A 26,825-nucleotide genomic window follows, 5' to 3' on the forward strand; every position below is an offset into this window, starting at 1 on the left:
AAATACAGTGAGTGAAAGGCTATTTACAACTTGTACAGAAACCAAATGGCAGTTATAAGAGTCGAGGGTCATGAAAGGGAAGCAATGGTTGGGAAGGGAGTGAGATGGGGTTGTAGCCTCTCCCCGATGTTATTCAATCTGCATATTGAGCAAGCAGTAAAGGAAACAAAAGAAAAACTTGGAGTAGGTATTAAAATCCATGGAGAAGAAATAAAAACTTTGAGGTTCGCTGATGACATTGTAATTCTGTCAGAGACAGCATAGGACTTGGAAGAACAGTTGAACGGAATGGACAGTGTCTTGAAAGGAGGATATAAGATGAACAACAACAAAAGCAAAACGAGGATAATGGAATGAAGTCGAATTAAGTCGGGTGATGCTGAGGGAATTAGATTAGGAAATGAGACACTTAAAGTAGTAAAGGAGTTTTGCTATTTGGGGAGCAAAATAACTGATGACAGTCGAAGTAGAGAGGATATAAAATGTAGACTGGCAATGGCAAGGAAAGCGTTTCTGAAGAAGAGAAATTTGTTAACATCGAGTATAGATTTAAGTGTCAGGAAGTCATTTCTGAAAGTATTTGTATGGAGTGTAGCCATGTATGGAAGTGAAACGCGGACGATAAATAGTTTGGACAAGAAGAGAATAGAAGCATTCGAAATGTGGTGCTACAGAAGAATGCTGAAGATTAGATGGGTAGATCACATAACTAATGAGGAAGTATTGAACAGGATTGGGGAGAAGAGAAGTTTGTGGCACAACTTGACCAGAAGACGGGATCGGTTGGTAGGACATGTTCTGAGGCATCAAGGGATCACCAATTTAGTATTGGAGGGCAGCGTGGAGGGTAAAAATCGTAGAGGGAGACCAAGAGATGGATACACTAAGCAGATTCAGAAGGATGTAGATTGCAGTAGGTACTGGGAGATGAAGAAGCTTGCACAGGATAGAGTAGCATGGAGAGCTGCATCAAACCAGTCTCAGGACTGAAGACCACAACAACAACAACAACAACCACTAGAATAAAAAATCTTGTAAGTACTCCACACACTTCCAAATTGAAACTGAAGAGTTTCCTCATGGGTCACTCATCTTATTCCGCCGAGGAGTTCCTTGAAAAATTAAGCTGATTCTTCTTGTATTGTTGATTGCATTTATTTAAACTTATTGCTTGACTTTATTCGGATCATAAACATTTTATTTTTATTTGTTGTTACTTTTATATTGTAATTTCATGTACTGACATGTTCCATGACCTCGATGATTTGCCCCTTGATTTGGTCCTATGACATTTGACGTGTAAATAAAATAAGAATAGAATGGAGCAGAAAAGTAATAGGGGGTATGAACTCTTGACCAATGGTTGAATCTGTTCTATGCTATAGATTAGAACTGACATCAAAAGAAGACAAATAGCTGCAGAAATGAGTGCCAAATTATCAAGAACTGAGATGAAAACTTATGATGAAACAACAGCTACAATGAGGGCAAATGAAACACTGATACACAGAATTGAAAGAAAACAGCTGAAGGGGTATGGGCATTTGTTGAGAATGTCAAGTCACTGGCGGACAAAGATAATTTTTGAATGGAGACCACCAGACAGATGTAAATGAAGTAGGCCACAAAATTCTTGGAAAGACCAAACAACAAAATAATGGCGTGTGCAAGAGGGATGCCCTGAATAGTGAGGGCCGGCAGAAGATAATACGAATACAGCAAAATGTTGTTATTAATTAATCCTTGTATTAATTAATCCTGTAACAACATCATTTTTAAATACAGATTCTATACGCTTTTAGCAATAGTGTGTTACACTGGTTGATTTGAAGATTTTGTGTTTAGTGACTTACTGCTCATTTCATTTTATGTTTGCGACAGTACTTTATTTTTGTCTGAGGCAGCTTTAAACGCTTTTTGCTTACAATGCTTACTCAAGGCACTTCCATACGTTCTCTATTATTTTCTTTGTGTTTAGAAACACTAGTATTTGAAAATTAGAATCACTAGCATTTGAAAATTTAAAGCAGCAATGCAAATTTGTTTTATTTATTATTGAATTTCATGGCTTTTAGATTGGCTTGTGTTTAGAATTTCTTTCCCTACGTGGCTTGAATTTAAATTTGTCTTTCTTAAATGGAAATGGCATTTTCCCACTCAGCCTGAATTTATACAGGCCTCTCCTTTATTATACATCTAATCCCTTCTTTTTACACCTATTATTGAGTGTTTAGCCTGACGAAGGTGCCATATGCATGAAGGTGGCAGGATTCTCTTAGGCTGTACCATTTTTCGCTTTGGTTCACAATCCATACCATTCTTGATTCTTTGACAGATATTCAAAAACTGCTGTCTCTATTTAATAAATTTTATGGCTATGGTACCCCCAAATAACATGTTGTATCTTGGTAACTGAGTTTAGGCATATTACAGGCATTCCTTGTTTCTTTAGTTTTGCTGTCAAATTGGGATCTCTCATAAGGCATGATTTCAGATTCCCTTTTGCTCTAGATATATCACTTTAATATGTGCTTATTCTCATTACTTTATTACTAACAGCTTATAATCATAAGCAAGAGCACACAAGAGTCTAATTAGATTCCTTCGAATTACTTGTTTTCGTTGCCTTTATGGTTGATGGTTCTTATGAATTATTAAAATTTTGCCTTTTCAAGTTTCTTGCCTCTGTATATTTCTTCATAATATACTAAATATAGTCATAGCATCTGAATCTACACTATGTGCAATGCAGAAAGATATGTTACATGTCTGTTTTCAACCAGTAACAAAGAAGTTTGTGTGTGTGTGTGTGTGTGTGTGTGTGTGTGTGTGTCCTCTGTAAAAACAGTTGAGTTATTCACTGCTCTAGCATGTTGCAAACATTTTTTGGCTCCAAATTTTCATTATCCGTTCAGGAATGACTTAATTTGTTACTGAAAAATGTGAGTTGTGTTACATACACTTCTGTAGAAACCGTTAGCCTTTGTGAAGGTAGACATCTCACTGAAAGCTATTTTATGTTCACTTTCCAATGCAGCTTCCATTATTGTCAATTTCTCGGTATCTCTTGATCAATCCAGTGTTGTTCTACTGTGTAAATTGTCTGCTTCAAGTATTAGACAATATTTAAACAGAGCCTTGTAAACAATGGGAGTTCGATGCTCAGATTACCATTCACAGGCCACATGAATTCACAAATTTTAGCTGTAAGGCTGAGACTGACTTCAGGACCCAGCTAATCTTCAACGTCACTGAACCACAGAGACGACAAATAAAGCCAGCTTTTACTCTCTTTGTCAGTGGTATTCCACATCTAGTTATCTCTGAAATTGCATGCAATATTTATTTTTTGTTGTAGCCATTCTCACAAAAGACTTTTCATAGGTGGTTCAGTTCTCGTGGCAAGTTTTCAGCATCAGAGACAGTTTCCACTGTATGAATCAACATCCTCAGAACAGTATGCTTTTGGGCCGAGCAATAGTGCCCAAAAACATGCAGATACCTGCCTGTATGAGTAGTCTTCTGCATTCATTGTGTTGGAATATGCACTGGGATTTTTCCAGGTAAGTATATCAAGAAAGAGCTACTCAGTTTTCAACCTTCATGAACTTAATGTGGTTATGAAACAGTGGCAGCTGGTGGTAATTTTCTTTGATGGGGCCCAGATAAGAAGCCAATAAACTTTATAACATAATTGTTCCAAATGATTGTTATAAAACCTTCATTTTTGTCACTTATGTCAAAGGAAAGGACTCTCTCAACAGGATTCTTCCCCTCAATATACTGCAGCAAAATGAAAAACTGACTTACACATAATATTTGTTGTTTCATTTGCCTGCACATAAACAAAGACCCAGTAATAATGTCTTTAATTAGTTCTTCAATGTTATCTTGGTATATTAGTATGTTTCTGCACTGACATTTTACATGCTGAATCAATCTGAGCAACAATGTTAATGTTGCCAGACATTTTGTATTTACAAGCATTTTCTAAATGTATCCCACCTTCTTCACATTTCTTAACTTGATCACTTAAATGCTTCAAATCCTTCCATCCGACTGTTGCCCAAAATCATTTATCACCAAACACAAAAAATAAACAAAATAACTTGTGTTAAGCATTAATGCACATGAGAGTGGCTGCAGGTAGGTGTGTTAAGTGATGCAGTTGAAAATTTGTGCTACAGGCCAAAAAATTGTGCTACAGGCCAAAGCTGGTGATCCTAAACATCGTGTAGACCTGCGTAAAGGTGGGAGAGTGGTGATGTGACAGAGACGGAAGGGTCTGCTGTTGTGTGGACAAAGAGGGGTACGCATGAGCATGTCTGTCCTCTGGGCCTGCCTGATAAGGCTCTAAGCTATGCCACAGTGAGGTGTGAGCCAGAGAAAAAGAGACAGCTTTGTCATGTCACTACAACTGCAGTTTCCACAGCCAGGGCACTGGAGGTGGTGCGGTCACCTGAAGCTGGCCCTTGGTATTCACTGAACGAGATGGGGAAATGAAAACAGGCACATCACTGTGGAATGATGTGCCAAGAGGAAGGGTGAGGAGAAGTAGCAGCAAGATATGGCCCATCTTCTGGGAGCTCAGAGTATGGTGAGGCCAAGTCTATCTGGCCCTTAGGTCAGTATTACACTAACAAATTTCTTTTACAAAGACATCTGACAAAATATTCATCATATTTCTTTAACAAAGATATCTGACATGGCACAAAAATGGGGTATTATACTGTCATCAAATATCCCATCTTAGTTTCCTCAGAATGGCTGGCATGTAGTAACAGAAGAACTGCATGCATGCATTTTGATGGTGTTAGTTTTATAGTGCCCAGTCACTAAACGAGGCAGTTATTTTTCCAACACAAATACAAAATGTAATTAAACTAACATCCCTCTTCATGTTAATGTTAACATATAATAAAATCTGAGTGCAATGTAAAGTATACAGTAACTGAGTAATAACTGTGTCATCAAGAATCCTTTAACATGAGAAATGAATTTAGACCTAATTATGAGTATATTCGCATGCTTGTGACATACTTTGGCTTCAACATTTAGTCCTCTAACATGTCCACCTGTGCAACATTTGATCCAACAAATTTGACAAAAGGTGACATTTGAAAAATTTCCCTATTACACTATGTCAAATATACTTGACAAAGCAACTTTGTCAAAGAAATTTGATAGTGTAATGCTGGCCTTAAGAACAAACCGCCCCTGTTATGAACAATATTCAACTGTTCCAAGAAATCTCCCATTTTTTCAAAATACTGTTGGAGTGCAGACAATATTAGGTCGGCCAGACTATGAACATGTAAAACAATGCCATACTCAACATGATAGTCATCTGCTATTACATTACCCAAAGAAATCAGCAGTAGATGCACTCAAAAATGTTGATAAAACTGCAATCAACACCTCTGTAGTTACGAAAAGTAGTGATTTTTTGGGATACCATAATTAAAAAAAACTATAGAGAGAGAAATATCTCCTACCACCATCAACAGAAGTGCCAATTTTGCATACATTATAAGTTGAAGTGAGCACAGCAGATGCAGGAAAAAACTAGGGACTAGTGCAGCAGGGGATACAACCCGTCGGCTTTGGACAATGACGTCACAAGTGGCCAATCGAGAAGCGATTCTTCTTAGTGTTGTAGCTCCCTTCAGTGGCTGATAAGTGTTTTTTGGCTTTTTAAAAAAAAAAATCTCACGAGATAGAATAAACAGATCCACTTTATTAAGCAATCAGTAATAAAACGAAACTGAAACATAACAGCAAAAACGAAAATGGTAAACTGCTCTCTGGCGACTTGTGACGTCATTGTCCAAAGCCGACGGGTTGTATCCCCTGCTACACTAGACCCAAAAACTATCGCCTTATACAAGGAAGCACTGAGCACAGGCTGACATCACAGCCAGTAAAATGATGAATAATGGCCAGTTGGATGGAGTGAAAGGGAATAAACTGCAAAGTCATCAGACCCTTCATTCGTTAAGGGGAAAACCAGGAGTAGTCATTAAAGGAAGGAGGTGAAAGGTACATCCCGGAAAGCCGAAGTGTAACACAATAAAAAACAGATGAAAGCCCAGAAAAAAGACATCATGCACAAGTCATTAAAAGATCAGTCGAAACAGGGCATTAAAAAGAATAACGAGAGAAAAAAAGGTGGAAAGGGTAGAGGCCAGGCTGGGCCATCCAGCAAGGTCCACATGAATATTGACAGGGTCAGTAAACACAAGGTAGGTAGTTACCAGACAATGGCAAAGAGCACTCAGCCAAAAGCTTATGGATGGACAGAAGTCACTAGATGTGGCTGGAAGGCAAATAACATTTTATTCAGTTCAAGAATTACTTAGAGAAATACTATTAGCAGGAAGGCAGGACAACCATTGACAATGCCCACATTTAGGCCAAAGGCCAACCATTTGCTCCAGCACTGGAGTACCTGAAAAACAACTGAAAGAGTGGCTTAGAACTTGTGAAATTTGGTGGCAAGTCAGAAGCCTTCCAAGGTGTAACAGGTAAGCCATTGGCCTTCTGGTGCTGACTTGATGGTGTTACTGGTTTCTGAATCATATGCGGAAGCCTCATTTTTGATTTTTTAACCAGTTTGAGGTAGTGTCTGATGGAATACACACACTTGCTGTGGTTTTATTAACACTAATAAAACATATTTGTTACAGGGGAAACTGTATTAATTTTGCTGCAATATTTGACCTACACAGATTTAAACTGTTCCTCTGTTTTGCCTTTGTATAGTTTCATGTGGAAATTGAAAGAATTCAGTTGAAGGGGTCCACTGGCCAGTCCAGAGGGTAATCTAGGAATTTTTCTGAATGCAGTTAGATTGTGAAAGGAAACCAATTTGTCATCAGTGTTGGAGTAGTGACAATTTTAATTCTGCCTTGTAGACAAAGCAAGGCTGGAAACCCTTATTAAGACGGTTTCAACAGTGCAGCAGAGCAGAGAATTGCTCTATGTCTGACAACAAAGACTTTTCTTCACTACTCAGTGGTGCCACAACTTATATAATTTGCATTGTGCTGCACACCACTAGGAGCACATGGAGTATGATTGCAGACACATGTGGCACTGAATGATGCCATGATGTTTTGGAGGATCAGTTGAAAGAATATTTCCCACTGCCAAAACCTTCCTCAGGAAGGAGGCACATTCCCACCCCCCTTACAGACAGACAGACAGACAGACAGACACACACACACACACACACACACACACACACACACAGAGAGAGAGACAGAAGTGCACCTCACGCACACATCATGACTGCTACCTCCAGCCAGAATGGCACTATCAAGCAGAGGCAGTTATCTGGTTTGGTGGGGAAGGACAGCAGGGAAAGGGTGGGGGAGGGAAGTGAGCACTGGCTGATGGACCATGCAAGGAACAGTGTCAGGAGTCTGTGGGTGAGGGAAGCAGGTGGAAATGGGAAGCAGAAAATGGGAAAGACCAGTGGGTGCATTGGCAGAGAGTGGCGCGTAGTAAGGGTGAGGGGACAAGAATTAGGAGGAGGTGAACATAACATGCTTGAATTCAATGGCTACTTCACAACCCTGGCCACCTGGATCCTCCCCTCAACAACCAGCTTTTCTGAACAGGTGGGGTTATCCCTACAACAAATTATCTGCTCTCAAAATCATTCCAGCTGCAACCTATGGTAACCTGCTGTCCTCAAACCATCCATCCAATGGTTCCCACCCCTCTGTCCTACCATCTCATCTCAAGTCACATCCCCTTAACCTCATTGTGTGCTGCTCTCTGCTGACACACCACTGATCTTTTTTTCTTTTTCTACTCCCTTTCTTTTGCACTCCCTCCCCCACCCCTCCCACCTACACAGTCTAACCACACTGAACCTAGCAGCCTTGTCTTGCCACCAAGAAGTCCCTGCATGTTCCACCAGGCAGCAATCGCTTCTTTCCCTCCACCAGTATCCTGCCGTCGCTGTACCTTCCCCACCCTACTCCAGACTCCTGCTTCTGTTTGACATAATTGCACTGTGGCCAGAGATAATGGTCAAGTGAGCATGGGGGTGTGTTTTCTTCCTGAAGGAGGCTTTGGTCAGAAGCTTAATGTGTAACAGTATTTTCATTGCAGCTGCCTGCAACTCACTGTCATCTTTAGGGTGAGTAGCAATCTATCCTTTTCATAATATTGTCAGTCACTGAATTACCCATATGACATAATGTGTACTCAAACTTCCTTGGATGAGGTAGTTACCCACGGAGGTCCTGAACAGCTCATCAGTCTTCAGCACCATACAATGTCTAGTACGAAGAGTGCACTACTATTTCCAATGAAATAGATAATAAGTCAGTAACTCCTGGTAACTCTTGTAATTTTTTTCTATACCATAAACATTGGATCCTAAAGGATTTGAAGTTCCTAATCCAAATCCTGCCTTACTGTTATCTGACAAATTCCTTCACTCAGTGAGAAAATCCTTTATCACATGGTATCTGTTGCTTAGATTATATGTATAAATGCATGATGTGGTGCAGGGCTGACTTGTCATCAAGCTTCCTTTTTGTGTTTGATACCTGAAGTCCCAATTACTTCAGAACATCGAAACTATGTTCCTGAAATAATTTTTCCCATTTCAGGAACTGTGCATCAACAGCAGGGATTGCTGTGCTCATCCCCACATGACTGTAGATTGTAACACAGCTCTCACCTTTCCCTGGTCATTGACATCATAGTTGAGGTGGTCGATGACAGAAGCACCCTCCTCATCCATCTCAAAGCCCACCTCTGAGGCCAACTCCCTTAGCACATCCCCAGAACTGGAACTGCCAGCCACCAATACATTTCCTAGAAATGAAGATCCACATTAAGTTGTTCATCACACTAACACTGAATCACTTTCATACTGTACGCAAATTTAGTAAATATTGCCAGAGATTAATAACAATGGAAAATGATAAAGTCATGAAAAACAATCATTAATCAGTGGCCACTGACAGAAGCACAATAGATAAATATGCACAGCTGATGAAAGATCGTAATTCGCATCTGCTTAGGTTTTAAACATTAAATTAAGAATTCAGTTGGCATGAATCACATTTACCCTCAGGAAATGTACAGTACAGAACTACTACTGATTTTATTATGAAACAGGCCTGGTAATACCAGATATGTAAATGATCAAAACCAGACCTCAAAATAATCTTAAAATTGGAATACAAGGCCTTCACAGCAAAAATGACTTATGACCTGATACTATTGTGATCATAAGAGCTGGTTCTTGCTTATTTTTTCTACGATGATAATCACACATTGAGAACACATGAAAGTGCATTCTCTTCTTTAGGTATGTTGTAACATAAAAGAGTCAGTTTTGTAAAAAAAAAAAAATACTTACCCCCACCATCTATGAATTCAGTTATTGATTCAACACTTAGTGATCCACCAAATTCCTCAACAGAGGGTGCAAAGATAATCAAGTGCTTATACAGAAATTCCCCATACTTTGACAAGACCAATCCAGCATCATCGGCTGACTTGAATGTTAAAGTGTACCCACGTTCTGTGGAGAAAAAAACAGATTAGAGAAAAATGAGAGGGAAACATTTATGTCAATTTCAACACACAATTTCGTGCTCAAATATACAAATTAAAATGATTCAGTTACTTGAATTAAACTTAGAATATGGTGCATGTTTAATGCTATGTTTACCACTTTTCTAATGGCATAGGCAGAACTTACAGCAAATCAACAAAAATGAGAAAAGGCAAACACTCACCTATAGACTGACAAGTGGTGCACAGACACATGTACAGGGCAAAAACTTAACTAGTTTCCGAGCCATCCATCTCTCTGTAGTGCAAGTACATACACCCCCCACCCCCAAGCCCCAACCCCCCTCCCCGGCCTCCGAGAGAGAGAGAGAGAGAGAGAGAGAGAGAGAGAGAGACTAGAGCACTATGCTGGAAAGAATGGTTTCTGTACACAAGACAAAGAGAAAGAGAAGAGTTATTTTTTATTATTATTATTTCAGGTTTGAAAGGGTAATAGTCCCTTGTTCCACTGGGAATTCGCGTAAAATGAGAAAAACAAAAATGGTCCCCTTCAGAGCCTTCTGGCCTGGTTTTTGTGGTTGAAAATTTGTGTGATAGTATCTTAAGGCAGATGGCTAAAAATGAGATGAAACCAGGCCACTTAAAACAGTAGCTGGTCATGGGTAACGAATGTCAGTGTGGAAGAAGCCCCACCGGGAGACTCCCCACAGCAGATATTTGTGGAGGGAAGTGCACTTTTCAATCGTCCCACATCAACATAATCAAAGTACACACTAAGCAGCTCATCAGACTCAGTACGACTAGAGTTGAGTGACGAAATGAAGATTTGTATGGGCTAGAGAGGTAATTATCTTAAACTGTTAGATAAATAGTAAATAATAATTTAAAAACACATGACAACGCAGGAGGAGAAGGTAGTCTGAGGCCTTTCAGGGCACAGGCCACAGTGGGAGGTGCTCCTTCTACACCCACCACTGAATATAACATTTAGGTGCATTAAACTGTGTTGTAATAGCCATTTTCCCCTCAGGAAATGTACAAAATTTTGAGCTGCTACCCCATTGTCGTCAAGTGCCTGGACAGGAAGGTAGACAGGTTCATGGCTTGTGTGGGAATATGTACTATCAGAGGACTACCACAGGCGCAATGGGTAAGTCCTCTTACCATGAAAGGAACTTGTTGGTAAGTCTGGTATGGCCAAAATGTAGGCAGCACATTACAAATACATCTTTTCGAGAGGCTTGGAAAGAAATGTTCCGTGACCTGGTGGTCCCCTTGACCACCCTCGGCTTGCTGAGAGTTGCGGTAGCCTGCCATTACATTTCCCTGGCTTTCAAAATTTGATGTCACAGTTGCAACTGTAGTTCTGCCTGCCACCATAGCTGAATGGACAGCATGCCAGATTGTCATGCCGGGGGGCCCGGGTTCAATTCCCGGCTGGGTTGGAGATTCTCTCCACTCAGGAACTGGATGTTTGTGTAATCATCATCATCATCATCATCCTCATCAACGCTCAAGTCGCTGAAGTGGCGTCACCTCAAAACACTTGCACTAGGCGATCAGGTCTACCCGCTGGGAGGCCCTCACCACAAGACATTTCATTTCAACTGTAGTTCTGTGCTTGGTACTCAAAGTTCAGGTCTTTTCTCCTGTGCAGTAAGTTTCTTTCCCAATAAACCAAAGTGGCTCAGTGTCCACATAAATTTTACGATCATTCCGGAGTTGTGAATGTCAATTAATATGTCTTGAATGTTAGCAATCAAAAATTTCTGCAATAGCACCGATATAACTCCCTTGTATAAAGTTCATGAAGTCACTACACACCATGATATACTTTGTTGTGAGAGTTTTAATGAGTGACTGCCATGCTGAAGGACTGGAAGATGACCACAGGACAGGTCAAATGAGCAAGTTAAATTTGAACGTGACTGTTGTGAATTACCAGGTCAATTGGGGAAGAGTGAACCACTTGCATCGTGTGATGTTCCTGATACAGTAGAAGCCTGAGAGATGAGAGAAAGCCCATTGCATCTAATGTCTGTAGAATCTTAAATGATATTTCTCACACATAATTATGCAAAACACAGCTTGCTTTGATAATGTCAATTGCAAACTGTTCTCGAATATCCACCAGGTAAACAAAATTTCTCCACTTATCTGGTAGAATGCCAAACAAGCATTCTATGGACCTAAACCACCTAGCCCGAGACAGTTGATACAGATTCTTTTTTTATTTGTTGTACTCATTCCTCGATAAGGACGTATTAAATTTTCAGAAATACCAAATGCCTCATTTCCAACAATGATGTATGGCATCAGTACTCCGTTGTTTGACATGGGGCTTCTCTCAGGTATCCATAAACTTTCATTGAGACTTTTTCATTCAAAACTGATTGCTTAAAAACAGGTAATGCACAACGTTTTCTGTATACAACACCCATGTAAGTGAACTTATAATCATGGAAAAATAATTATTATAGCAAAATGAGCCTGTATACTGTGGCTTTGCATTTCTAGAAGACAAAGGGTAAACAATTATTGTATCTTCCACATCCTTCTTGCTGAGCTGATCTGTCACTACCGATTGTCAGCTGGCTGCCCAACATTTTGGCTGCCCCAGCCAGGCTAATGAAACAATGTTCTCCAGGGCATGATAGACCTTATTCCTTCCAAATGTGTCCATTTTATCACTGCTGAACAGCAGTGATGTCACTCATTACATGCAGCACAAATTTAAACCACAGATAGTGAATGATTACAGTCTAACTGTTCTTGCAGTTTACATTCACAATGGGAAAAAAAATGCTAATAATGATAGCTCATGTGACAAGTACACTGGTGCAAAAACTGGTCTTTGAATTTTTATCATATCATTATATACAACAAGAATAATAAAACGGTACAGAAGTGCAACTTTTAGTGAGAATAAGTCCCAGACAATGCCATTAGGCCTAGACAATATGCATAATATTAAGTAATCTGTATGGTAGCTGGACACAAAAAAATTAATTGCTTAAAAGCTTTCAAACTCTATCGATTCAGGATTAGGGAGCCAAGATACCAAGTTTGATAAATGCAAGCATTGCTCACAAGTTTTGAGCAGTCACCAGAAAAACCACACTGGTGTCAGACAGGCACAGTATAAAAACACTCTGATATGATCTCCCATCTGAATTTTTAAAATACAGAACTAATATAAAAAAGTGATGGAATGGTTGCATGTCTGTACGCACAACAAAAAAGCAATTATTTATGCCCTTTTTGCACAAAAAGACTGTTTCCGCAGTTCGTACTATGAGGGCGTAGAATGAAGAGTTGTCATCCCATTCATGAACTGATCCACATACTTTAAACGAACTGTGTGTATATCTAGTTTCACAAGTGTCAATTTTAAGTTTAATCTTGCTGCAACATTTCCTGCAATTTGTGACAGCTATGACTATGGTACGTGTCCCACGTAAAGTGATTGAATATGACAAGGCAAGAATAATGGATCCTACGATCCAAGAACCAAGATCCTCATGAAAACATCTTACGTACTGGCTCTGTATCGCATCGGCTTCTTTATATACACTGCATTTACAGCGCATTTCATATTGAGACTAAAATGTGTCCTCTTTCCTAACGCAACTAAAATTTATAAATTTCCAGACTCCTGAAGTACCTGTACGTAATATTTCTCCCAATCTCATACATTTTCGCCTTTCAGGCGTGATCAGACAGATATAATACTGACGATGCCGGTTAACTCACCCTGCAATGATTTAAAGAACATAGAATGTGTTTCCTTTATTGCAAGATTATCCAACAGCACAAGAGTTTCCCCGCCAGCATTTGCGTAGGCAAATAAAGCCGACGCGCCAATAATTAACAGGTTAAGAAGTCTACCGCCCATCCTTGTGGAACTGCTACACAACCACAACATACACGTCTACTGCACGCAGCAAAGATAATACTACTTCAGCGTGTTTGCGACACGTGGTTCTCCCGGCCCGACTACCCGCAACGATGTCTGCGCATCCAACAGATACCTACAAATGTGCTGTGTTCACACGACACAAGTCCCAATCTACTGTTCGCCCACTATTTATCAGCGTAGAAAAGAAATCACAGAGCCAAGCAACTAAGTTCTCGTAATCTCAAACTTTATTTCATTTCTTTATAAATAGAGGAAATTCTGCTATGGTCTTCGTTTACAACTTGCGTTGTAAAACCACTGCAAACAAAATGCAAGAAACAGAAAGACCGATCAAAATTGTCTAGGCATGGCTGCTTAAAGGCCCGTCCACACGCAACGATCTGTCTGCGCAAATATCCGCGCACATAACATCTGCGCAGACAGATCGTTGCGTGTGGACAGAAGATTTGCACCAACCTAAGGTGTGCGCAAACCTGGAAGTTGGAGTTGAGGTTTGAGCGAAGCCTCTCAAATCTGTGGGTTCAAACTACATCTGCGCAGACAAGTTGGAGCGTGTGAACAGGAGATCGCCGCAAATCTGGGGCGAAACAGCTGTTTGCTCAGTATTTGTACGCACAGGTCATTAAAATGGCTGATACTCGTCAGTCTTCTCGAGAGTTTGTAAGTGAATTCATTGAAATATATAGAAACCACCCATGTTTGTGTAAGATTAAAAGTAAAGAATATAGTGACCGAGACAAAAAGACAGCAGCGTACAATGCTCTAATTGAAAAATTGCGGGCAGTTTACACCTCGGCAAACAGAGAAACAGTAATAATAATAAAAATTCGGTGCTAACTCTGTCTAGAATTCAGAGTGGAGTTTTGTATCCTGTAACAAAAGTTTGTAACAGGTTGCTTCTACACAGTAGCGAACTGAAAATGCCTACTCAGAAACAAAGTAAGCCATAGCTCATTGGCTATGTAGGTATATAATCTCCAATAATATAGGCCTACTGTTTTTCAAACACGTCTACAACACCAAAAATATTATCTGTAACTTGGCAGACTTAATTTACTTGACTTGCCTTCATGAACTCATCCTTCAGGACAGCGTAAATATACTCCTGGAAATGGAAAAAAGAACACATTGACACCGGTGTGTCAGACCCACCATACTTGCTCCGGACACTGCGAGAGGGCTGTACAAGCAATGATCACACGCACGGCACAGCGGACACACCAGGAACCACGGTGTTGGCCGTCGAATGGCGCTAGCTGCGCAGCATTTGTGCACCGCCGCCGTCAGTGTCAGCCAGTTTGCCGTGGCATACGGAGCTCCATCGCAGTCTTTAACACTGGTAGCATGCCGCGACAGCGTGGACGTGAACCGTATGTGCAGTTGACGGACTTCGAGCGAGGGCGTATAGTGGGCATGCGGGAGGCCGGATGGACGTACCGCCGAATTGCTCAACACGTGGGGCGTGAGGTCTCCACAGTACATCGATGTTGTCGCCAGTGGTCGGCGGAAGGTGCACGTGCCCGTCGACCTGGGACCGGACCGCAGCGACGCACGGATGCATCAGCACGGATGCATCAGCAACCGTAGTAGTTGAGCGCCTCAGAGAGAACCTGCAGAACGTCGTGAAGAAGTTTCGTGATCATACTATTGTAATAGGGGGAGACTTCAATCTACCAGGTATAGAATGGGATAGTCACACAATCAGAACTGGAGCCAGGGACAGAGACTCTTGTGACATTATCCTGACTGCCTTGTCCGAGAATTACTTCGAGCAGATAGTTAGAGAACCAACTCGTGAAGCTAACGTTTTAGACCTCATAGCAACAAATAGACCGGAACTTTTCGACTCCGTGAATGTAGAAGAGGGTATCAGTGATCATAAGTCAGTGGTTGCATCAATGACTACAAGTGTAATAAGAAATGCCAAGAAAGGAAGGAAAATATATTTGCTTAACAAGAGTGATAGGGCACAAATCGCAGAATATCTGAGTGACCACCATCAAACGTTCATTTCTGAGGAAGAGGATGTGGAACAAAAATGGAAAAAATTCAGGAACATCGTCCAGTACGCCTTAGATAAGTTCGTACCAACTAAGGTCCAAAGCGAGGGGAAAGATCCACCGTGGTATAACAATCATGTACGAAAGGTACTACGGAAACAAAGAAAGCTTCATCATAGGTTTAAGAGTAGTCGAATCATAGCTGATAAGGAAAAGCTGAACGAAGCGAAAAAGAGCGTAAAGAGAGCAATGAGAGAAGCATTCAACGAATTCGAACATAAAACATTGGCAAACAATCTAAACAAGAACCCTAAAAAGTTTTGGTCATATGTAAAATCGGTAAGCGGATCTAAATCCCCTATTCAGTCACTCGTTGACCACAATGGCACCGAAACAGAGGACGACCGAAGAAAGGCAGAAATACTGAATTCAGTGTTCCGAAACTGTTTCACTGCGGAAAATCGTAACACGGTCCCTGACTTCAGCCGTCGCACGGACGCCAAAATGGAAAATATTGAAATAAACGATATCGGAATTGAAAAACAACTGCTATCACTTAGTAGCGGAAAAGCATCCGGACCAGACGAGATACCCTTAAGATTCTACAGTGATTATGCTAAAGAACTTGCCCCCTTTCTATCAGCAATTTATCGTAGATCGCTGGAAGAACGTAAAGTACCTAGCGACTGGAAGAAAGCGCAGGTCGTTCCCATTTTCAAGAAGGGTCATAAATCAGATGCGAATAATTATAGGCCTATTTCGCTTACGTCAATCTGTTGTAGAATAATGGAACATGTTTTGTGTTCTCGTATTATGACGTTCTTAGATAATACAAATCTCCTTCATCATAACCAACATGGATTCCGCAAACAGAGATCATGTGAAACTCAACTCGCCCTATTTGCCCAAGAAATTCGCAGTGCCGTAGACACTGGCGAGCAGATTGATGCCGTATTCCTGGACTTCAGGAAGGCATTTGATACGGTTCCGCACTTACGTTTAGTGAAAAAAATACGAGCTTACGGAATATCGGACCAGGTTTGTGATTGGATTCAGGATTTCCTAGAAGAAAGAACACAACATGTCAGTCTTAACGGTTCAAAATCTGCAGATGTAGAGGTAATTTCAGGAGTACCGCAGGGAAGCGTGATAGGACCTTTATTGTTTACAATATACATAAATGACTTAGTTGACAACATCGGTAGCTCCGTGAGGCTATTTGCAGATGACACGGTTGTCTACAAGAAAGTAGCAACATCAGAAGACTCGTACGTACTCCAGGAGGACCTGCAGAGGATTAATGCATGGTGCGACAGCTGGCAGCTTTCCCTAAACGTAGATAAATGTAATATAATGCGCATACATAGGGGCAGAAATCCATTCCAGTACGATTATGCCATAGGTGGTAAATCATTGGAAGCGGTAACGACCGTAAAATACTTAGGAGTTACTATCCGGAGCGATCTGAAGTGGAATGATCACATAAAACAAATAGTGGGAAAAGCAGGCGCCAGGTTGAGATTCATAGGAAGAATTCTAAGAAAATGTGACTCATCGACGAAAGAAGTAGCTTACAAAACGCTTGTTCGTCCGATTCTTGAGTATTGCTCATCAGTATGGGACCCTTACCAGGTTGGATTAATAGAAGAGATAGACATGATCCAGCGAAAAGCAGCGCGATTCGTCATGGGGACATTTAGTCAGCGCGAGAGCGTTACGGAGATGCTGAACAAGCTCCAGTGGCGGACACTTCAAGAAAGGCGTTACGCAATACGGAGAGGTTTATTATCGAAATTACGAGAGAGCACATTCCGGGAAGAGATGGGCAACATATTACTACCGCCCACATATATCTCGCGTAATGATCACAACGAAAAGATCCGAGAAATTAGAGCAAATACGGAGACTTACAAGCAGTCGTTCTTCCCACGCACAATTCGTGAATGGAACAGGGAAGGGGGGATCAGATAGTGGTACAATAAGTACCCTCCGCCACACACCGTAAGGTGGCTCGCGGAGTATAGATGTAGATGTAGATGTAGAAGACCGTAGGATCCTACGCAGTGCCGTAGGGGACCGCACCGCCACTTCCCAGCAAATTAGGGACGCTGTTGCTCCTGGGGTATCGGCGAGGACCATTCGCAACCGTCTCCATGAAGCTGGGCTACGGTCCCGCACACCGTTAGGCCGTCTTCCGCTCACGCCCTAACATCGTGCCGCCTGCCTCCAGTGGTGTCGCGACAGGCGTGAATGGAGGGACGAATGGAGACGTGTCGTCTTCAGCGATGAGAGTCGCTTCTGCCTTGGTGCCAATGATGGTCGTATGCGTGTTTGGCGCCGTGCAGGTGAGCGCCACAATCAGGACTGCATACGACCGAGGCACACAGGGCCAACACCCGGCATCATGGTGTGGGGAGTGATCTCCTACACTGGCCGTACACCACTGGTGATCGTCGAGGGGACACTGAATAGTGCACGGTACATCCAAACCGTCATCGAACCCATCGTTCTACCATTCCTAGACCGGCAAGGGAACTTGCTGTTCCAACAGGACAATGCACGTCCGCATGTATCCCGTGCCAACCAACGTGCTCTAGAAGGTGTAAGTCAACTACCCTGGCCAGCAAGATCTCCGGATCTGTCCCCCATTGAGCATGTTTGGGACTGGATGAAGCGTCGTCTCACGCGGTCTGCACGTCCAGCACGAACGCTGGTCCAACTGAGGCGCCAGGTGGAAATGGCATGGCAAGCCGTTCCACAGGACTACATCCAGCATCTCTACGATCGTCTCCATGGGAGAATAGCAGCCTGCATTGCTGCGAAAGGTGGATATACACTGTACTAGTGCCGACATTGTGCATGCTCTGTTGCCTGTGTCTATGTGCCTGTGGTTCTGTCAGTGTGATCATGTGATGTATCTGACCCCAGGAATGTGTCAATAAAGTTTCCCCTTCCTGGGACAATGAATTCACGGTGTTCTTATTTCAATTTCCAGGAGTGTAGCTTCACATGTGCTGGGTATTATTTCACCCAACGCTTGTTTCGATATTGCAGTTGAAAATTTCAAATCATTGTAGCTCCTTCCTGTTGCTAGGAAGCTTAATGTTACCGCCAGCCGTTCATGAGGAGAAATTGCCCTTCTCATACAAGTATTTTCTCTCATAATATGAGGGGTTACAAGCTTTAAGAGATAATTATAAGTTTCGACAGCCATCCGCAAATAATTTCGCCAGTCGTTGGGTTCGCCCTGCAACTCTCGCAGTAAATTTACGTGAGAAAACTGTTTTCGCTTTAGCAGCCACTGTCTACACCATTTTTACCGCTTTCTCTGTTTCCTGCGGTTGGTCTGAATGTTTTTTGCAACACAAGTTGCGAACACAGACCACAACAGAACTTCCTCCATTTCTGTATTTAAAAATAACTGAGTTAAATTTTTGACGTTTACGGGGAGCGTAATCGCTTGCCACTGATATTTCTTTTCTACACCGACAGATGGCGGGCGAGTAGTAGATTGGAGTTTGTGTCGTGTGAACACACCACATTTGCAGCGATCTTTTGCATGTACAGATATCTGCGCCGATGTCTGCGCAGACAGATCGTTGCGTGTGGACTGGGCTTAAGCGTAGGCAGTTTCGGCATATAAATTTACTTTACGTGTTGTAGGGAGAATTCGACGAGTGGTTTAATTATTTTCGGATGGATTTGGAAACGTATAATTATTTATGACGCTCGTAACTCCTCGTATAATACGGCAAAATACTTGCGTTTGATATCATTTTCTCCACAGCAGCGGCTGATGGCGACGTTCTGATTCAAGTCAACTCAAAGAGCTACAAGAACCTAGAATTTGCTACTGCAACTTCGAAACAAGCACTGAGTGAAATCATACCCAACACGTGCAAAGTTATTTACCCTGTCTTGAAGGATGATTTCACGAAAGCAATAAAGTATTGTACCTCATTTCTAACAAAGTTACAGATAATATTTTTACAGTTTTAGATGTTTTCGAAATGATCTACGGTTTAATCTGTTTCTACCTGCCTGAGGTCTTACAGCAACCTATTAAAGACTTTTACACCAGAACATAAAACTCCATTCTTAATTGTAGACAGGGATTCAAAGTTTCTCTGAAAAGTTTTACTTCTAATACTGTGGTAGTGAATTCTACAGTTCACCTCAAAATCACTCTTGTTATGAAGGCACTGTTTCTTCTATTATCAGCTGAATACAATATTCATACTGTACTCTTCTTTAGAGCAAAAATGGTCTACTCTTTTTTGCTACAGTGTTACATAAGATTCTGGTATATGACAGAACTAAGTGAAAGTATGCTAGCAAGTCCCCAACATCAACACATAGCTCTTTGCGATAAACAGTCAGCAACGACTTTTTTAAAATTATAACTTCCTTGTTTACTGTAGGGTCAACCGCTCGTAATTTGTCTATTAAAGAATTATGAGTAGCTGCCTTCTTGTTTCTATCTCTGTATTCCCTCTGTTCGACAATGGACTCCATAGACGACTGGTATGTATCTGCTATTCTAAAATTCATTATGCACACACAGAGAAACGCTAGAGGTAACAAACAGCTAACTCAGACACATTTAGTCAGCCAGATTTGCGGCGATCACCAGACCACACGCTCCAATGAGCAAGTTTCCTCAAAAGTCCTACTTCACCTTCCAAGTTTGCTCACATCTGCACAAATCTGATGTTCACAAGCAACGACCTGTCTGTGCAGACAGATCGTTGCTTGTGGATGGACCTTAACATGCCGGTGTTTGAGCACACCTTCTGTATTGATAAGGGGCGATCGTGATCGGAGCCCATATGGAAACAACACACATAATAGTCATTAAGAATAACGAAGCGCTTAAAGGGACACTAATTAAAAGAATACAGTATCCCCTCGCTTATATCGACTAGTAGAGCTACGTGGATGTGGAATGGAAAAAACAAGCATTTCGTACAAAATTAACCTGCACAAGGTATTAAACATAAATGACCATTACACTGGTTAGTACTGTTATAGCTATAAAAGCAGTATTTGGAATACAGAAGAATTTGTTGCTGTGTTAAGTAAAACACAACACAACACTTAACAAACGAACTCTCTATTTTGTATGCTGATGAGTACAGCAAGATTTCCACAAGAAATATGTTGGTAACGCTTATAAAGGATAAGAGCATTTTTCCAGGTACTTATAAACTGTCCTCCCTTATTATATACATCTCTTCTGCTACAGCATCTTTCCTGGAGCGTATAAAAACATACCTGAGGAATGCAGTTTTGGAAGAGATACTTTGTTATGTAGCGAATATTTCAATACAGAAAAAAAGTTCCAGTACAGTTAATGAAAACGCAACTGTTCTATGCAGACATTACCTACAAGTCCACAGCCTTAAAGTACCAAAGCATTTATCTGGTGCACAAGAGATAGGTAAGTTCTATCACTGAGAAAAGCATGTGATATCTCTACACCTAAATTCCCAACCACGAACGCCACACCTACTATGCTAGCAAATGTAAACCATCAAAACAGTTCTATTGATGCCAGTCAACTGCAGGCGATTATGGTCGACATGTGGGACAGAGCCGATTTCAGTATCCTGAACGAGGTCGCTCCACAACGTGCCATAACCATTTCTCATCGGTTTACAGAAGTACCAGTCGTTTACATAGCGATGTAGTTCAGGAAAACTAAGTAAGGCGACTATCTACAGAGATGGAACCACCACAGATGCAAATCCTGCACATACAACATACACCAATATGTCAGGAAATCTTATTGATGTCATAACTGGTGACCAAAATTTCAGGGTGCTATTCGACTCTTCTACTTCCTTTTCTGTAATATTTAATGCTTATCTTCATCAGCTTGATGTGAAAACAATTGTGCTGATAGTCACAAATGGGAACTATGTCCAACCCACATGTACATGTATTGGAAGGATAACTCTCAATGACACAATGCAGATCTTCGAAGTTGCCATTGTAGCAGTATCTAGTCACAGTGTTATTCTTGGATGGAAATTTGACAGGCGTCACAAGCAATTATGGACCGTGGAGGATTGAAGCCCAAGATTGATGATCCTATTAAAAAGAGAAACAACTAACAAAGATTGCTCTGGGAAGCTGCATGACATTGAAAATGTTGTTATCCCAATATCATGAATGACATGTGTTCCAGACATTAGTCGATATGCTCAGTTAAAATTTGAGGTTTTTGTCAGTTGCAAAATACTATTCATGCTCTCAGAGGAAATATAGATGCCAATGCCGATCATAAGCATTGTAGCTGATCATGGAGAACTTTGGATCAGTAATAATCGTCATGAGCAGCCACAAGTAACACAATGTGTGTAGGGACAGCTGAAACAGTTCGGGAGAGTAGCTTATTGACGTCGACGAAAAATCAAGCTCTATTGCCACTATAGACAACACAGGAGAAGAAGCTACTATCAAACTGTCAATAGGATCTGGCATAACTGAGGAACAACGTCGTTGTGTGACAGCTCTTCTGTGTCAGTTGTAAGATGCTTTCAGATCTGAAGTGGTGAAAAGATAGACCAAGTGGCCCATTGTAAAAACTGATGACCACAGATGTTAAGTCCCATAGTGCTCAGAGCCATTTGAACCATTTGAACCCATTGTAAAACATCATATCACATTGGGGATCATCCAGGAGTTTGCCAGCACTCATTAGAGTGTTTCCAGCTCAACGATAGATGATCTGTGAGGAAATGGAAAGTTACTGCAAGGTGCCATCATTGAACCTTCAGAGAGACTTTGGTCCATTCCTGTAGTCCTTGTGATGAAGAAGGATGGGACATGGCGTTTCTGCGATGACTGGTGACGACTGAACGAAATCATGAAGATAGATGCCTATCCATTGCCACACGTTGATGACACCCTAAACTGATTCAAAGAAGAGAACTATTTCTCAGCTATGGATGTGAAGGCAGAGTACTGGCAAATCAAGATTAATAAGGCTGACAGGGAAAAGTTTGTGTCTGTAACTCCTGATGGTCTGTATGACTTAAGTTATGCCATTTTGTCTATATAATATACTGACCACCTTCAAATGTGTGATGGGCAAAGTACTTCGACACCTTAAATGGTCAATGTGTCTTTGCTATCTAGATGACACTTATGTTTTTTCGAATAGATTTGAAGAACATTTAAGCAGGCTGGCCACTGTGCTGAAATGTGTTCAGACTGCAGGCCTCAACCTGATTCCGAAATTCTGCTTCTTCTCCACCTAAGAAATAAAGATATGCGGCATCCAGCAAGTTGCAATGGAGTCAATCCTGATCAAGAGAAAATAAGAGCAGTCACAGCTTTCACAACTCCTCAGCACATTTCTGATGTGAGAAGATTTTTCAGAATGTGACTTTTGAATTAAGATACGTTTCTTTCCAGGAACTACAGAGGCAAATGCCGAAGTCACACTGACGTTAGTAGTTGTGGGATAGATGCAGTTCTAGTGCAAATTCGGGAAGGTGCTGAAAAGGTGATATGTTTCCAGAGTACTCTCCCTGGCCGCAATGAACCACTCTACAACTGTGTGAAGATATTCTTGCAGTTATTTGGGTCAGCAAGAAGTTTGGGGGAGTTTGTTTGGCGAACTATTCATCATTTTGATGGACCACCATTCTCTATGCTGGCTGACTAGTCCAAAGGAACCGTTGGATCTGATGATGAGATGAACACTGATGCTTCAAGATAAGGACGACACAGTGTTATACAAAAACAGACGCAAACACAGCTATGCTGACTGCCTTTCAAGGAATCCTTTGGCACAACACAGTAGCATGGATGAAATCTCAGTCATCGCTACATTAAATGATGTTGCTGCTGAAAATAAAGAAGATACTGCACTGCTGAAAACCATATAAGGCTTGAAGAAAGAGGACCTGACCAAACGACAACTAAAATTAATAAACAAAGCATTGAATTAGATAAACTATGATCCAATGGGGCAGAAATGGTTGAAAAGTGTTTCCATGATGACACAACATCTGGTCACTGGGATTTGTGAAATCTCTAAACAGAATCAGACGCAGATATCAATGGACAGGTCTCTATGGATCCGTTAGATAATGTGTTAGCCACTTTCAGGAGCGCGAATAAGAGAAGCACATGTCACAGTTACCGCCAGATCATCTGGTACCAAACCCAATTACAGCTGTGCCATTCTGCAGAACTGCATTATCCAACATCTTGGCGATATTCCCAAATTCGACGAACGAGAATCGATGCATAATTATCTGCACTGACTATCTCACCAGCTAGGCTGTCACCGAAACTGTGCCAACAGTTGAGGCTCTGAGAATTACAGGGTTCCTTGTAGAGACATAAATTTGAAGCATGGACGGTCTCTGAATATGAAAAAGTTTTCCAATTGTGACATCACCCACAGGATGACAGCTGCTACCATCAACAATCGAATAGCCTCACAGAAAACTTTAATATAACATTGACTGATGTGCTCCTGAAGCATGCTGATGTCAAACAGAGTGACTGGGATACAATACTGCCCATTGTAACATTCACACACAGCAGAACAAAGTGAGAGGCTTCACACAGTTCCTTCTGCTCAATGGTCGTGAGGCTGATACGAGAATGGATAAACTGTCCCTGTTACATCTGGAAGATATTCAGGATGACTATGTGAGACACCTCATCACCAGGAGTGGAGAAGCTAGGCAGCTGGCACTCATATAGACCCTGGACACCCAGGAGAAAGAATGAGAGCTTTATAATGGCAAGCAGCAGTGAAAAGCAGTCCCAGTGACATGATATTGATTTTTATGGTTGTACAAAAATTGGGACTATCCGAGAAGTTATTATGGGCCTTACAGTATCCTTCGTTGCCTGTGGAGGTCAAATATGAAGTCTAGGGTTTGGCCCTAGAAGACAATAGCACTTAAACAACTTCCATTTCTTCCATATGAAGCCTTACTACAGTTATATAAACCACATATGAACAGTGAATGTATGTATGGCTACGCAGTTCTGTTATTTTTCTGTTGATGTTTCATTACAGGGTACACAGATTTATATTTTGTATCATTATGTGACTTTCTAAATTACATATTTTATGCAATTTTGATTCTTTCGATGTTTAATACAGTACAACTTTTTTAAGAAGAAAAACAAAGAATTCTGTTCATAGGGGACATCCTTGTCACTGTTGGCAGCAATTTACATCTGCTTAAAGCTTAGCATTGACTTTCGATTTTTTATGCACTTACTTGGGAAGCAAACAGGACATATGAGTGCGAAGGGTAAGGGCCTACCTACTTAGTTTAGGCTTCTGCTCTACACAAAGGTTTGTTTTTATAGAGAAAAAGTAGTTTGTAAATAATTATAATAATTCTTACATTATTATAACCATGTATTGTAATTGTTTAATCATTGGATGGCCTGAGGAAGTGTACCAAAACCGATAGCCAGTAGGAAAAATGAAAAACTGCAGCTATAGACCAAAAAATAATAATTTTTTTCTGGTTCATACTTCTCTGGTTCGCATAAGTTTCCATTCAGAGGCTGCAGCGACTCTTCCATTATATTGTGGCGTGTTCTTTTCACAATATATTTTTTACCAACACATTTTCTCACACCGGCCATCTGTCACTGCAATGATCAGAGTCAGCAATATCAGCAGCTTCATCTAAATATGTCTTTAAATAACACACTCTGTTACAATGAAGATGATGTGCATAATGCAAAGATCTTTAATAGCCCTATTTACATGGACAGTTTTTACTACACTTTTAGATCGTATATGCAAGTGCAATCAGTACTGTGCTTGTAAATACAAGACATAACAAATGGAAAGAGTGCAGCCGGCCGAAGTAGCCGCGCGGTTCTGGCGCTGCAGTCTGGAACCGCGAGACCGCTACGGTCGCAGGTTCGAATCCTGCCTCGGGCATGGATGTGTGTGATGTCCTTAGGTTAGTTAGGTTTAACTAGTTCTAAGTTCTAGGGGACTAATGACCTCAGCAGTTGAGTCCCATAGTGCTCAGAGCCATTTGAACCATTTTGAAAGAGTGCACTTTTGACTTAGACACACACAAAAAACAGAAATATGAAAAGTCAAGTTACCAGGAATTAACTTATTTCTGTAAGACTTTTACCTATGCAGATGCACCAAAGGACTTTGTGATGAAAAAGATTCAGAGTTTAAAGCTAATACACACCAGCCACCATGTCAGGCAGTCTTTTGGCAGGGTGTATCCACTCAGTCCATCACATTACATCACTTGAATTTGCTTAGTCCAGAACTGTATTGTAAAAGTGAGGTTATGATTTGTCATCCATGATATAGAAAGTCAGAGTGTAGCATCAAAATTAAGGAACTAACAATGGTAAAATTTATTAATGGCCAAAGCAAACTTCAGAACATATGTTCTGGATTAGTTTTTTGTGGTTAAGGGTTGAGAAGTGGAATGACATTTCACAACATCGACATTTATTTGCTAGCTGAAATGTATATACACAAACACATCAAACAATATTTATAAAGGAATAAAGGAAACCTATATACCTTATCCATTGTATTTCTTTTTTGTTACATAACTAAACTGCACATTTTTGCTTAAAATTGTGTTTAATGAAAACTGATTCATCAATTTATATTCTTATCTGCAGACAGCGTGGGTGCCATCTCCGTATTTTTTAAAGAGTCACCGACAGCTAGTGAAAAGAGAATTTGATGGGATGAAATTTCTTCTCTTTAAATTGACACAATGAAACTTGCCAAAGGATTTTCTTTCTACTCTTCAGTTATCTTTGACATATGAAAAATCACGATACATAGCATACCCTCTTTCTGTTCCTATCCCTGTATGTAGTGAGGGGGTGAATCTTCTTACTACAAATATCTCTTAATTCATCATTGAAAGTGATTTTGACGAATAATTGTCAAGATTCTACAGGTTGTTAGTTTCTTCGCAGCCTCAGAGTTATGAAATAGTTTTACTGTGTCAGTTCTAGACTGTAGGAAAAAAGCAGAATAGTTCTGTTAGAAATAACTAATTTGATGCCTGTTTATCTGTGGTTAACTAGGTTACAAAAACACGATAGTCATTACTTTCTGAACCGCTTGAGACAGTTCATTGAAGTTAAAATAGGTTTTATTTGTTCTTTAACACATCAAAGGATAATTAGTGTGAAGGAATCCACCATCCTGAATGGCGATAGGAGCGAGGTAATATTACTATCATAATAGAAAACAGAACATTGTTAGTAGAAAATTAAATCCAGTTTGACCCATGTGATTCTTGAGCTTACATCTTCTGTACAAGTTCGGTGATTCTGGGGATAATATTATTGCTCAGAATTACTCAACTGGTCTA

The 26,825-nt window shown here is 40.8% G+C and overlaps 1 protein-coding gene across 1 annotated transcript in view; it reads right to left on the reverse strand.

The window, feature by feature from the left end:
- LOC124619408 (dolichyl-diphosphooligosaccharide--protein glycosyltransferase 48 kDa subunit) overlaps nucleotides 1-13,490 on the reverse strand; it is a 42,148-nt gene extending 28,658 nt beyond the window's left edge. The window contains exons 1-3 of the mRNA XM_047145766.1: nucleotides 13,297-13,490; nucleotides 9,386-9,550; nucleotides 8,699-8,835 (exon numbers count right to left, since the gene is read on the reverse strand). Of these exons, the coding sequence (XP_047001722.1) occupies nucleotides 8,699-8,835; nucleotides 9,386-9,550; nucleotides 13,297-13,468 (474 nt within the window). The 5' untranslated portion in view covers nucleotides 13,469-13,490. The remainder of the gene's footprint in view (nucleotides 1-8,698; nucleotides 8,836-9,385; nucleotides 9,551-13,296) is intronic.
- Nucleotides 13,491-26,825: the final 13,335 nt, after the last annotated feature.

This window comes from Schistocerca americana, chromosome 6 (genome assembly GCF_021461395.2).
Source record: "Schistocerca americana isolate TAMUIC-IGC-003095 chromosome 6, iqSchAmer2.1, whole genome shotgun sequence".
Classification (NCBI taxonomy): Eukaryota; Metazoa; Arthropoda; class Insecta; order Orthoptera; family Acrididae; genus Schistocerca; species Schistocerca americana.